Source organism: Harpia harpyja, chromosome 4 (assembly GCF_026419915.1).
Source record: "Harpia harpyja isolate bHarHar1 chromosome 4, bHarHar1 primary haplotype, whole genome shotgun sequence".
In the NCBI taxonomy this organism is placed as follows: Eukaryota; Metazoa; Chordata; class Aves; order Accipitriformes; family Accipitridae; genus Harpia; species Harpia harpyja.
Window position 1 is genome coordinate 59808902 of NC_068943.1, and position 12739 is coordinate 59821640.

The 12739-nt window shown below is 42.5% G+C and overlaps 1 protein-coding gene and 1 long non-coding RNA gene across 9 annotated transcripts in view; one reads left to right on the plus strand and one right to left on the minus strand.

The window, feature by feature from the left end:
• Nucleotides 1-7363, minus strand: part of LOC128140476 (uncharacterized) — a 47569-nt gene extending 40206 nt beyond the window's left edge. For 2 of the 7 annotated variants that reach the window (XR_008234752.1, XR_008234749.1), the window contains exons 1-3: nucleotides 7120-7363; nucleotides 3833-3979; nucleotides 3194-3397 (exon numbers count right to left, since the gene is read on the minus strand). This is a non-coding gene — a long non-coding RNA (uncharacterized LOC128140476). Of the gene's footprint in view, nucleotides 1-3189; nucleotides 3398-3832; nucleotides 4814-5419; nucleotides 5608-7119 lie in introns of those variants that run through there. The other 5 variants (XR_008234750.1, XR_008234755.1, XR_008234751.1 and 2 more) reach the window with 5 other exon arrangements.
• A 1-nt stretch (nucleotide 7364) lies between these two features.
• TMEM17 (transmembrane protein 17) lies at nucleotides 7365-12319 on the plus strand. Of its 2 annotated transcripts, none has more exons than XM_052784242.1 (4): nucleotides 7365-7551; nucleotides 10758-10861; nucleotides 11117-11230; nucleotides 11634-12319. In XM_052784242.1, exons 1-4 carry the CDS (start codon nucleotides 7449-7451, stop codon nucleotides 11964-11966), a joined length of 654 nt encoding a protein of 217 aa, XP_052640202.1. In that variant the 5' UTR covers nucleotides 7365-7448; the 3' UTR covers nucleotides 11967-12319. The 2 variants fall into 2 exon arrangements, with proteins under 2 accessions (XP_052640202.1, XP_052640201.1); XM_052784241.1 differs by lacking the exon at nucleotides 7365-7551 and adding an exon at nucleotides 7615-8139.
• The last annotated feature ends 420 nt before the right edge of the window (nucleotides 12320-12739 follow it).

A 12739-nucleotide genomic window follows, 5' to 3' on the forward strand; every position in this document is an offset into this window, starting at 1 on the left:
AGAATTAAGTGCTCTTTGGAACTTTGGAGAGTCACTACACTCTTTCTTCTTACTACTTGATGAAAACCTGAGCCAAGTTTGCTTTGTTTGGAAACACAGTGAAGAGCATGAAGCTAACAGATTACGAACAAAAATAAATACGGAGCCAAATCTGCATCCCAACAGAGAGATACCATAGAACGCAGTAGTGCTGCACTAACATCCCCAAAAGCATAACCCATGATGTTTGAAGCTAAAGGCCTTGAACCAGAACTCTGCTTCTATGCCTTAATCTTAGGCAGTAAGACTTGTGGGATTTCCAGTCATTCTCACAATCCTTTACTCTCACAAGGAAGAAGTGTTGGCCTAGACAGGAAGAACAGATAAAGGAAACACACTGATGCTGACTTGACAACACAACATGTACCTTTACATTCAGCAAAGCTTTAAAGCAGAGGGAGAGTTTGCTCTTGTTTGGAAATCCAAATTTAGGGACCTAAATGCATATCAGAGAATCCAAATATCTGGCCTCAATTTAGGGCACTGCTGCAGCTCCCACTGAAGCTGCATTGATGTTTTGACAAACTTACACTTTTGAAATTAGGCATTTATGTAACTGCCCAAATAGGAATTTAGAAACTAAAAATAAAAACCCCAACCCTGCGATTAGTTTCTTAACTAAACAACAGTCCTCTGCCAGGTGGCTTTTTTTTTTTTCTTTTTCTAAATGATCAAATTACTAATGTTACCCCATATCACTCAGGGTTTCGGCTTGAACTAATTGCAAAGGATGTGCAAAACAGCTATTACAGGGAACTGTCAGCAGCATGCAATAGCAAAATAAACCCTGCCTTTGCATGGGTTTATCATAACGCTCATGCATGCCACCTTGGAGTTAAATTTTTAAACACAGTGCCATCTTTGGATTCTGCAGTAAAAAGAGAAGCACCAACGCTCTCGGGGCCCACATCCCAGGAAGCATTTTGCAAGTGTTACACTCAGTACAGGTAAAGCATCTGGTGTGATGCCCAGGGAACACAAACAGCCCATCTGGGGGAGCTTGGATCCACAAAACAACCTCTGGGAGAGCTTAGATCTCTGTAAAGTGTTCAGTTTTCAAACAGCTGGACACCTTGATTTAGCAGAACAACTAGACTCTACCAGTAATCAGAGAAGGACAGACACATGCAGCAAGCACATTACTCCTTCCCATGAACAGCCTTCTGCGGGAACCCACCATAGACGTGAAGCCTCTCTAACTAGTTTGGATTGTATAAATAATATTTAGACACCTTAATTACCACAGAAAAGATTACCTCACCCACCTATAAGCAAGCAAAGATGGGACCAAGACTAAAGCCATCAGATCATCTGCCATAAAGATCCTCCCACACATACTCCCTGCAAACTGCAGAGGTCTGCAAAGCGACTCTAGAGCCGAAGCAGGATTCTCAGTGCACACTTCTGCACAAAGAGAACAGTGCAGCTATTCCAACCACACACCAGACAAAACACTATTTGCTGAGAATTACTGAGAGCCCCCACCACATTCCTGAGTACCTCCTGAAAAAACAAGTCTCAAGCCTCAATAAGTCTCAAGTCCTGCTCAGATCTGCAGGCGTGACTGGGGCAGAATTTATCCCCAACAAGGTCTGGAAGCAAAGGAAGAACATCATTTTGCTGACAAAACTTGTCATCAGGCAAATAAAAAAAGGTACCCAGCCTGTTTGCAGTGTTATAACATGGCGTTCGCTCACTATTCCAAATCCACCTTTTGAAAGTAAGGGGCCTCTTGCACTTGCCAGGTCATGCAGAGTCTCCTTTAAGGGCACGTCAAGGATCTTCACAGAAGTGAGAATCTGGCTCAAAATCCATCCATTCACAGTAATCTCCTTGTATATCACAAAAATCTGGACAACAGATTTGCAACACAAATTGTAAAACTTGTTTAATAGCTCTACCAGCCTCAAGAGTTTCCCAACATGTTTGACAAAACTACAAATCAACAAAATAAAACAAGCTAGTGAGTGGTTCTAACTAAATGCCAAGTACAGGAAGAAGAAAATCAATCCACAGGAGCAAGTAATAGCCCTTTTTTTTTTTTTTTCCTGCTGTCTTTATGCTTAAGACTAAAATAGCCAAGATATATTTAATGCATGGAATGACTGCAGCAATATGTAATACTTGAAACAGAGGCCTGGGATAAGTCTCATCATCAACAATAATTGTTTACCAGACACAAATATCCTGTAGGTGTTAAATGAACACTAGGGACTAGTGTACATGTGACACAGAGAAAAGATTGTCCTGGGGTATTGGAAGCCAGGAGCACAGCTGTGAAATTGCTCTGGCAGACACTGTCACAGCTAATAACATGATCCTTTCAAACACACACATTAGAGTCTTCATGGCATTTGTAATTTATTGAAACTCCCAATCCGTCACTTCATTCTGAGGACATGAGGAGAAAGCAAGCCTGTACTCTGCTTGCCTGCACATACCTCAGCTCACCAGCACTTTTTACATGTCTTACAGCACTTCTGCTAAAACGCTGAGCAGGTATTAAGGGGCAAGCAAGGAGGAGAGTGATTTCTGTTGCTTGCACACTTATGGCTACATAAGAGACAGCAGCACAGGCATGCCAGGGAAAATTGCATTTGTGAGATTCCTCACCCACGTATTCAGAAATATAGCAATTGTGATTCAGGTGCAAAGATAAACCACTGGCACCATTTAAATGAACTTTGTGTTTCTGAAATGCCAACTGCAAAAAACTGCCGATATTTAATTTCGTTAGATATACTGCATCTGGTGTTTATGGCTTAGTGCTGTTGCCAGAGAGCCCCAGGAGCTTCGGTCTGGGAGCCAAGCCAGTGTCTACCAACTTAGTTGGACTACTGTGGATACACAAAGATCCAATATTCCTCTGATTTAAAGCTTTCAGGCAGATTTTCAGAGACTTTTGTTTTATTTATAGCTAGCATGTGTGGAGAGAAATAAAACAGTCATTTAATATGCTGTGCAATTATGGGCCTATTTCTTCCAGTTTCACATTTCAGTACCTTATTTTGAAGCACAGAGAATTGGAAATCTGGTTATTTCTACCTTAACCATTCATACGTGGATAGACACAAAAAAATCCAGTAATGGAACGCCTTTCCATTAAAAAAGGAAAAGGCCAAATACAGTTTCGTCACAAAATCTGGACACTTACACTATTTATACAGACGGTCATTGTAACTGTTACAGTCACATAACAGTTAAATATTTTTTCTTCTTCCACTCCTTATGGCACAGATTTATATCCTTCTGTTACAGGAAGCACTGACTTGTCAATGAAGATGCTCTGGTGTTCTGATCCTTGAAGTTTTAAGATTCTCTTCTGCTTGAAACTGGAGTAAGTGCTCTCCAACCCTCCCTACAGAAAATCAGAAGAATTCTGTTCATTACATTGACAAAAAATTGTATGCCTCAGTCTAAAGAAAATTAAACAGAATTAGTAAAAATAAAGTGTATATATATTCCATCTTCAGGGAATATTTTAAGCACAGACAAAAATATTAAACAAAAGTGTGCACAATTTTATTTTGTGGGGACATGTAGGATCTTGGCCATTTGCTGAAAATGTAAGGCTGCCAAATATCACAGATTCACACCTTGAGTCTGGAAATTGAGTTCACATGGCAAATCCATGCATTTCTTGTGGTGTCTGCATTCCACCGGCCTCTCCTTTACCTACTACTCAGTTTTACACTTCACTGACTGCTAAGCTGGATTGCTTCACAGTTTTTGAACAAGGAGAGCCCAATTTTGCAAAGTCCCACTGACTGTCACAGAGCTGCTGGCAGAATACCTGGCTGTATGCTTGACAGGTTTTCAGAATTGGGGAACATAAGAAAACCAAAGTGTTTGGGAGATCAGGGCCCCCACTCAAAGCCACTGGCATCAGGAAAAGGCATAACATTGTGCAGTTCAGGCAAAATTCTTCCATTCTTTCATTCTGAAAAAGTAATCAAAAGGAAAATCCTTAAAGGCTGAACTTTTACAGGCCACCGGATTATACTATGAAAAAAACCTGAGACTTCCGTGAATATCTGACTTAATCAAAACCCTGGCATACTTTTAATTCATATAAACCCGTTCCTTGTGTCTAATTAGCTGAGAGTATGGGACTAGTGTTTCCCTAACTTAAAGAGTAGTTAACCAGATCAGGACCAAGGCAACAATAGTAAAACAAGGTTTCAGGCAATCTCATTAGAAATCTTGCACAGATTCATCATCTTGCCACTGTCTATAGCAGAGAACTTTATGGTGAGATCTGCTAGATAGTGCAAGAGTCACCATTATAGCTGTTGAGCCTGACAGGAAATACATTTCTAGCACCTACGGGTAATGGGCAAGATAACAAATATAGACTGCACTTTTTAAAGTTCAGAAACCTATCTAACATTAATGCTGTTTTTCATAATGCTTCCTCAAATCTAAAAGTGATCTTTAAACTCTTCTGTTATTTATGAGGTAGTTAGCCAATTATCAGGCATCCACTCACAGATTTTTATCATTGAAACTGCAGTATACCTCTAGTGCCTTCACAGCTCAGAGCTTTGAGGTCAACATCTGGCTAGGACACAACACATGTATGTCTATGACTGCAGCTTGTGTTGCTTTACCCACCCCCAAACAGGCTAGCTAGCACAGGCATCACAGTCACTATACTGGTTATGCAGGAGCCTCACAGTTCAAGATAGTCAGGTCAAAAAACCTGAAAAATACCCTGACTTTTTACCTTTACTAAATTATTTGCTTGTAGAGCTGTCTTGCTAGGAAGCCTGAGCTACCTAGTTGTCCTGGTTTCAGCTGGGATAGAGTTAACCAACCTGCACCAGTATCAGTTGCCCCCGTACAGAAAAAGAAATATACAAAAAAATCAGTTCGCTTAGCGAAGAATGTTGATAACACTGATGTTTTCAGTTGTTGCTCAGTAGTGTTTAGACTAATGTCAAGGATTTTTCAGCTTCTCATGCCCAGCCAGTGAGAAAGCTGGAGGGGCACAAGAAGTTGGCACAGGACACAGCCAGGGCACCTGACCCAAACTGGCCAACGGTGTATTCCATACCATGTGACGTCCCATCCAGTACAGAAACGGGGAAGTGGGGGGCAGGGATTCGCCGCTCGGGGGACTGGCTGGGTGTCGGTCGGCGGGTGGTGAGCAATTGCACTGCGTATCATTTGTACATTCCAATCCTTTCATTATTGCTGTTGTCATTTTATTAGTGTTATCATTATCATTATTAGTTTCTTCTTTTCTGTTCTATTAAACCGTTCTTATCTCAACCCACGGGTTTTGCTTCTTCTCCCGATTTTCTCCCCCATCCCACTGGGTGGGGGGGAGTGAGTGAGCGGCTGCGTGGTGTTTAGTTGCTGGCTGGGGTTAAACCACGACACTAGTTCAGAGGTAGACCAGGTAGCATTGCTGAGCTGCAGTCACTGCTGTACAGACACATCTTGTATGACAAAAGCTACATCACCTCTTTTCTTTTACCTTACATTTTGATACTTTGTAAGGAGTATTTTTCACTGGATTACTTATCTGTCTGCTTATGTCCAGGATGCGCTGAATTATATGCCTGTTTCAACACAAACTGCAAACAGCATTTCACAGGACTCAACTTTTCTTGTTCTGTCTTACCTGTAAAATAGGGATAACCCTTACCTGTATTTAAAATGTTATTTTCTAGGAGTACTTAAACAGCAAAGCCCGCTGCCCTCCCTGCCTCTAAGGGGACATTGCACAGCATCCCTTGAAATTCTGGGATATCTTTAATTCCTTCTCCCTTCCCATCTGCGGCCATTATTCTAAAATCATTTCCTCTTCATTTCTTCTGAAGGTCTTCAGGTTTTTATAATTCAGATTTCTGCTGGCATACCCGTGTTTGGAAAAGTTCTTTGAAAAGTATCTGTTGTCAATACCACATCAGTCATCAGCTCAAAAGCCAAATGGATTTCTCAGAACTCCTGCTTGTTTAGCCATCTTTCTCTGTAGTTCTCCCAGTGGGACAGAATGAAATTAAATTTAAACTAGGCTTTAAATTATTTAGTCAGAGATAATCGAGTTTGGAAAGTCATACTGGAGAATGATCACCCAGGGAAGTAGGTAAATATGATTTTGGGAGAGAAGGGGGGGTAGGAGAAAGGAGTTGATGTGTCGTATTAGGTACAGTAAAATCACAAATGTTATCAGTTCTTATAGTAAAAGGCACAAGCTGCTTTTTCATTCTGATCGCGCAGAAAATTATTTCCTGTGCCCTTAAGAACGGCATCCTTTCTCCTCAGAAGGAATCAGGCCCTAAGGGTGCTGAAAAACCTGGTGAACAGATTACCTCATTTTAGGGGGACTACGTTTTCCAAATAAAAGCAGCAGCAGAACTTGTATTTACATTATTAACTTTGCATAATGTCATGAGGGTGTCCTGTAAGGGACAAAAGCTAACTAGAATAAAACAGCTGTGTTGATCTCACTGCTGCTTTTAACTCAACAGTGACACGGACAGGTTTCCTTGAGAAAAAGGTATTTTCTAGTTTACCTATATCTGAATCTTCATAAAGCAAGGATCATTCATGTATACCTTAAGTACTAAAATAGCTCTGTTAATATCCATCCTTATTTTACTCCCCCGTCTCTCCAGCCACCATCGAGCACTGTCATTCCCCTGGATTTATCCTGACAGAAGCAGAACAGTCCTGCAACTGCTTTCCTTGGACAAGTATTTCGTAATTACCTTTTCAGAACAACCCAAACCCTGCCCTAACAGACTAGAAAAAAATCCACTCCGACTGATTAGAAAGGAACCAAGACAATGTAGGAGCTGAGGAAAGACACTTAGGGCTGGCACGCACCAGCACCTCCACCTCCGAGGCAAAAGGATGCTGTTTCGAGCAACTTTCACACGCTGGGCTCACTGCCGACTATGCCATGAATGGCTTGGGGTGACCTGCCTGCTGGGTGCTGCTTTTTCGTTTTCCAGGGATGATAGACAGTCCCAACAGGGCAGGAAAGCACCACGCTTGCGCAGTGACTGTGACAAGCAAAAACGTTCTCCTGCATCCACATATACATCACAGAAGTAAGCGGGAATGTACCTCTACATGCGTGTAAGCGCACACCAAGACAGCAGTGACCACTCTCACGCACATAGCACAAATAAACATGCTTTTACATCATACCAGAAAACATAAATTTCTGGGATCGGTATCTCTCCCAGAAAGCTCCACTGTAACACTGTCCCCGGGTCAGAGGCACCGCTCTCCTCCCCCCAGAGCCGGGAGAGGCCTCGCACCGTCCCGCACCCCTGAGGCAACCAACGGCCCGGCCCACGGCTGCGGGGAACCCGCCAGCGCCCGCGCCTCCCCACCGCGCCTGCGCGCCCCCGCCTCGTCGCCACAGCAACGGCGGGCCGCGGCGCCCCAGCATGTCGCTGCCCGAGCCCCTGAGGAGGCAGCTGGGCTCCTTCAGCCGCACCGTCTTCACCGACAGCCATCGCACCGGCCCGCAATACCTGGGCGACCGCGCAGGTAAAGCGCAGCGCCTCGCCGGGCGGCGCGCCAGCAACAAAAATGGCGGCGGGTGCGGCTGGGGCGGGGGGAAGCTTCCCGGAAACGAAGATGGTGGCGTCAACCATCGCCCGGCGGCCGCTGGGGCACGGCCTCGCGCTGACGGCGCTGCCCGCCCCGGGGAAGCGCCGTGAGGGCTGTGTTCTCCCACCGGCGGGGCGGCCTCGGCTCTCTCCCCGATTCCCCCAGGCAGACCCGTGCCATCTGCAGGGGTAGCCGCCTCGCCCCCCGCCCCCGCCGGGCAGGAAGGCTGAGGTGCCGGTCCCAGAGCCCCGTCGCTGTCCTCCAGATCAAGGGGGGTCCCGGGCGAGGGCCTCAGAGTAACCCTGGCGACACAGGTACCGGCCCGGCGGTGAAAAGCAGAGGTGCCTTTTAGACGAGGTCTGGTATCATTTCAGTCGCGTAGTGGGGCTTCGTGGATGCTGTCTGGGGTAAAACCACAGCAGCTGCGCTACGACCCTGCGCTTCCCGCGCTTCCCATGCCGCGGTGTTGCAGGCCTGAGATGGGCTTAAAATATGAAACGGGGAACTGTCTTGATTTAAAAGCAGGTATGGAGAACGCTCTACACCCACCTTTACAGCTTAGTAAGCAAGCTTGCGTAAAATATTGCAGTTAAAAATCCATTGTTACTCACACCCCGGGCACTCTGCCTGTGCCCAAATAAAAAGTAGAAGTGATTTATGGAGAACACGGAGCAAATAAAAGACCTGAGCTGTTGTTTTATGGTCAGTAGTCCTGCACAGTTAGGACACCCGGTACTTAAAGCATGAAGAGGTGTACTAAGCTAGAGTTAGGCAGCAAAAACGCAAGCTTGCAATATGCCAGCTTTCTCTTTATTTTTCCGGCTCTATGTAATGACTGATAACTGTTCCTTCATCATATTGCCAGTGAAACTTGCAGGCCAACATGCCCCCTTTTCATACCTTTAGAGTAGCCATGAAAATAGTCTCTCTACATAGAAAGGCTATATTCATTTCAACTGATAAATCCATTCCAAGCTGATAAAATTAATCAAAAAGTCATTCTTATTTCAAGACAGGAGTACTCATTTTCTTTGTGTAGTTATACTGCTAAGTTACTAATTCTTCGTTTCATTTATCAACACTGAAATATTTTTCTTAACTCCAAGAATAGCTTCTATTTTTAGTAATTTTTTTTCTGTTTCCCATTATGAAAACTTCTATGTGAATATCCAACCCACTGAAACCAGTTGCAAATGTACCACTAACTTCTTGGAGATCAGGATTTCAAAAATTAAGTTTACACATACATACCTTAGTGAGTTGCTCTAGCATCAAAGAATCAGACATCGCAATACTCTGGCTTTTCCATAAATTTTAGCAATCCCAGAAAATAAGCATTAGTTCAATTTAGGGATAAAGATGAATTAGAATTGGCTTGTATTGCTAAACATTCATCCAAAACAGAGTTTTAAAACTTGAGCAGAACTTACAAATACCAATGCTATGTCAATGAAACCTTTAACATACCTAAAACATTGTCATCACAATTGAAATTAGAGCTCTTGGCTTCTCTGTTTTCAAGTAACATGGCCACGCACCACTAAGCTTTCATCCAATACATACAGGGCATAAACATAGTTACCTGTAATTGGATGGTCATGGTTTTTTGGAAGATAAAACAGTGTTTTAGAATTTTATCTCAGTGCCCTCCAAAGTCCTCCTGGTGTTTAAGAGCTTCATGCATTAGGACAGCTGGGACAATTTTAGGTAGATGGTGAAACTGGTTTTGAGGTACCTATAGATTTTCATTCCTTTGCAGGTGTAAGACAGTGTTGATGCTTAAAAATGGGATTATTAAATATATATATATATTCGTTGTCTTGCACCTTCTATTTCAGTATAACAAATCCCTGCCCCTCACACCCTACCCTTAAGGTCTGTCCCAGTTCTGTTCCCAAATCCTCCTCCCTTCCCATCTAGTCTAGTAGCTACCATGAATACTTCTGCAACTGCCATAAAGACTTCTGGAACAGAGTGTACCAGGCTGCATGTGGCTGGACTGGAAAAAGGGATGCCAGACTGAGATGGAACAAAGACAGGTATGAGAGTCATTGGAAGATATGGAGAGAGAAGGCAATGTCAGAAGAGAGGTGGTTCTGAGGCTGGAAGGAAGACAATGTGACTGTTCAGACTCATTTTCACTCAAATATCACCATTGTGACAGACAGGGGCACAGGTCTTGAATACAAATCAGCAGGTCACAATGAATACTTTCTAAACTTGCTCAGCTAGTACCAAGTGAAGATGTGCCTACAGACTTCATTTGGGGAAAACATGAGAAAGGAGACCATTGGTAATTGAAGTAAAGTGAATACAGTGTCAGTTAACTAGAATATGACAATAAAATGTCACCCATTAAAAATGAATGATTCCCTTAGAATGCCCTTTTAATTTTTCCTTGTTTTAAGTCTAATCTTGTAGGCCTATTATAAAATCCTAAATATAGAACTTATCACCTGCATGCTAGAGTTCAATATTTGCTTTTCTCTACACTGTATGAATGCATTTTGTTCTCTCCAGACTTTAAAGGATAAGTTCTAGTTTGACACATATTTGAAATTTTTAGCTCTTAAGAACTAGAAGAATTACTGGCTTCTTGCAACATCGCTTCCATCCAAATGTCTATTTAAATAAAGATTGACAATGAAGAGTGGGCAATGCAAACCTGCTCTCTAGCAGTAAGTCCCTAGTCAGGAGGATCATCTACAAAATAACAATAATCCAGCATGTACTCATTTAAACTTTGGCCATTCTCTTAGGAACAGCAGTGAAATAACCACTAACTTTTCTGCAGTGTCAGTGTACAACACTACTTGAGCTAAGCCTATCAGTCAGAGATTGTGGAGTAAGCAATAAGCCACCAGGTGATTAACAATCAGACACTCAACTTGGATATATGACTAAGTGATAAAAATTCTGTGTCCTGTGAACTGAAAGTTACATTAGATTCCAGGAAATGGTGTAACTCAAGATAGAATAAGAAGTTTTCCTCTGGATATATAAAAATATTTTTCTTAACATTTAATTTGACTGGGAAGAGGGTTAATGCCCTGCTTGAACCTCAGATGTAACAGTATCTTTCTGTCATGTTTATGGGAGTATGAAACAAACCAGGAGTAATAAAGACTTCTCTCTGTCTACAGATAATGAAATAGTTTCCAGTTTACCACTGCAGATGTCCCTCTATTTCAATGTTTATTTTTTCCCATTTTGGTGGCTCAGCACAGTTGTCATGCTCCATCTGAAGGTGAGTCCTGAAGGGAAGTGATGGTTTGCAAATGTTATATATTTCTGATCAAACACCTCCTAATACTGGCATAGAGGTCACTGGAGTTAGAGATTATTAGGTTTATTTGGGAATTCCTTGAAACTGGATGTTCAAGACTATTTGAAAGCCAGTACAACACTGTCAACTTACAGTAGCATACAGTGTCTTCATTTAATCACAAACAGCATGTTATGAAACAGCACAGCGAAACTTTTACTCTCTTCTTCCCTCTAGTATCCGGTCTTGTCAGATTACTACAAGTTCATCCTGGTCACAATCATGATCCTAGCCTCTCTAATAGAGGTCATTCGACTCTACCTGGGATACATGGGCAATCTGCAGGAGAAGGTATGTTACCACATGTATGTATTAATTTGTGCAGGAGAGGGTTTTGGAGTTTAACGTAAAGTGGTCTACCAGTTCATCTAAGAGATTTAAGTTGAGGGGATGGTTATTTCTCTTAAGTTACATTCTGCATCTTCTATTCCCTTGGCATCGGATTCCACTTAATTTTGTGCATTCCAAGAAGTTTTCCCTCAGAAGAGAACCTTCTCACTCCCCAAAACTGTTTTGTCAGAAAAAAAAGTATGGTTAAAACCACAGTATATGGAAACGTTACCTCACTTTTGCCATTTTACATTATGTGGTGGCTTTTGGAAGATTAAAAAAAATAAAATGTGGTTTTCTCCACAAAGTTTTGGATTTTTTCATCTCCAGCTGCCAGCTAATAGGTGATGTCTCCCTGTTATAGGTCCCTGAGCTGGCTGGATTTTGGCTTCTGAGTCTCCTCTTGCAGTTGCCTATAATTCTCTTCTTACTATTCAATGAAGGTCTGAAAATTCAGCCACTGGAGCGAGCAGTCCATATCGTCTTTGCCTTCTTCCTCACCTTCCAAGTCATTGCAGCCTTTGTCACCTTGAAAAGAATGGTGAACAAACTGGCAATTCGCTTCCGCCTTAATGAATTTGACCAGCTGGAGGAACATCCTATGCCTGATTTTTACAGCCTGGGTAAAGAAGAGAGAGCAGTTTCCATGGCTGGTAGGGGCCCCAGTGCTGGCTGGAGATCACACCTGAGGGCCTGAGAAGCTAACAGAGGCAGGCCTCACGTTGCTACAACTCTGTTTCCATTTTGTTGGGTCATTCTTTACCTTCCTACATCAGCGATATTGAAGAATAGGTCTTACTTAAGAGCCAACATTAAACCTCAGAGATTGGAGCTCCCCTCTCCAAGAAAAATCAAAGCCAATTACATAACTGGCTTGAGTGGACTATTTGTGGACTGTTACTGCGTAGAGTACCAACAGAGTAGATTTGGTGGTTTTTACATTTTACAAAGTCGTGGTGTTTTTAAAAAATCAGAAGCCTTTTTTCCTCACTGTTTGCACAGAATTTTTGTTTACAATAAATCTTTTATACATGTTTTCATTTGCGTTGATACCAGTTTTCTCTCTATTCTTCCAGATACGTTGCACATATTTAATGTCTGGTACCTCAGTTAAGCCAGCCCCCCCCCAAACACAAGACAACAAAGAACCTCAAGAAATCTTGAGGCCCAGAAAGAACAATAATAAGATAGTGAACAAAGACTACAGTTTCAGAGGTGGTCTTCCAGATAATTCCATCACTAGGAATTCCTTACTAATAAACTAGGGATGGAATTTTAAAAGTACTTCTTCCTCAAAACTCCTACACTCACCTACTTTGGCTTAGCTAGAGTTTTAACTATCAACCCGTTTAAAGAGGGTGGTGCAGTTTTCTCAAACGGAGGATTCAGTAAGTCAGCAGTAACAAAATTACAGCCATTAAAAAAATTGGTTTCTGTCACTGAAAGGCAGAGCCTGTTTCTCACAAGCCA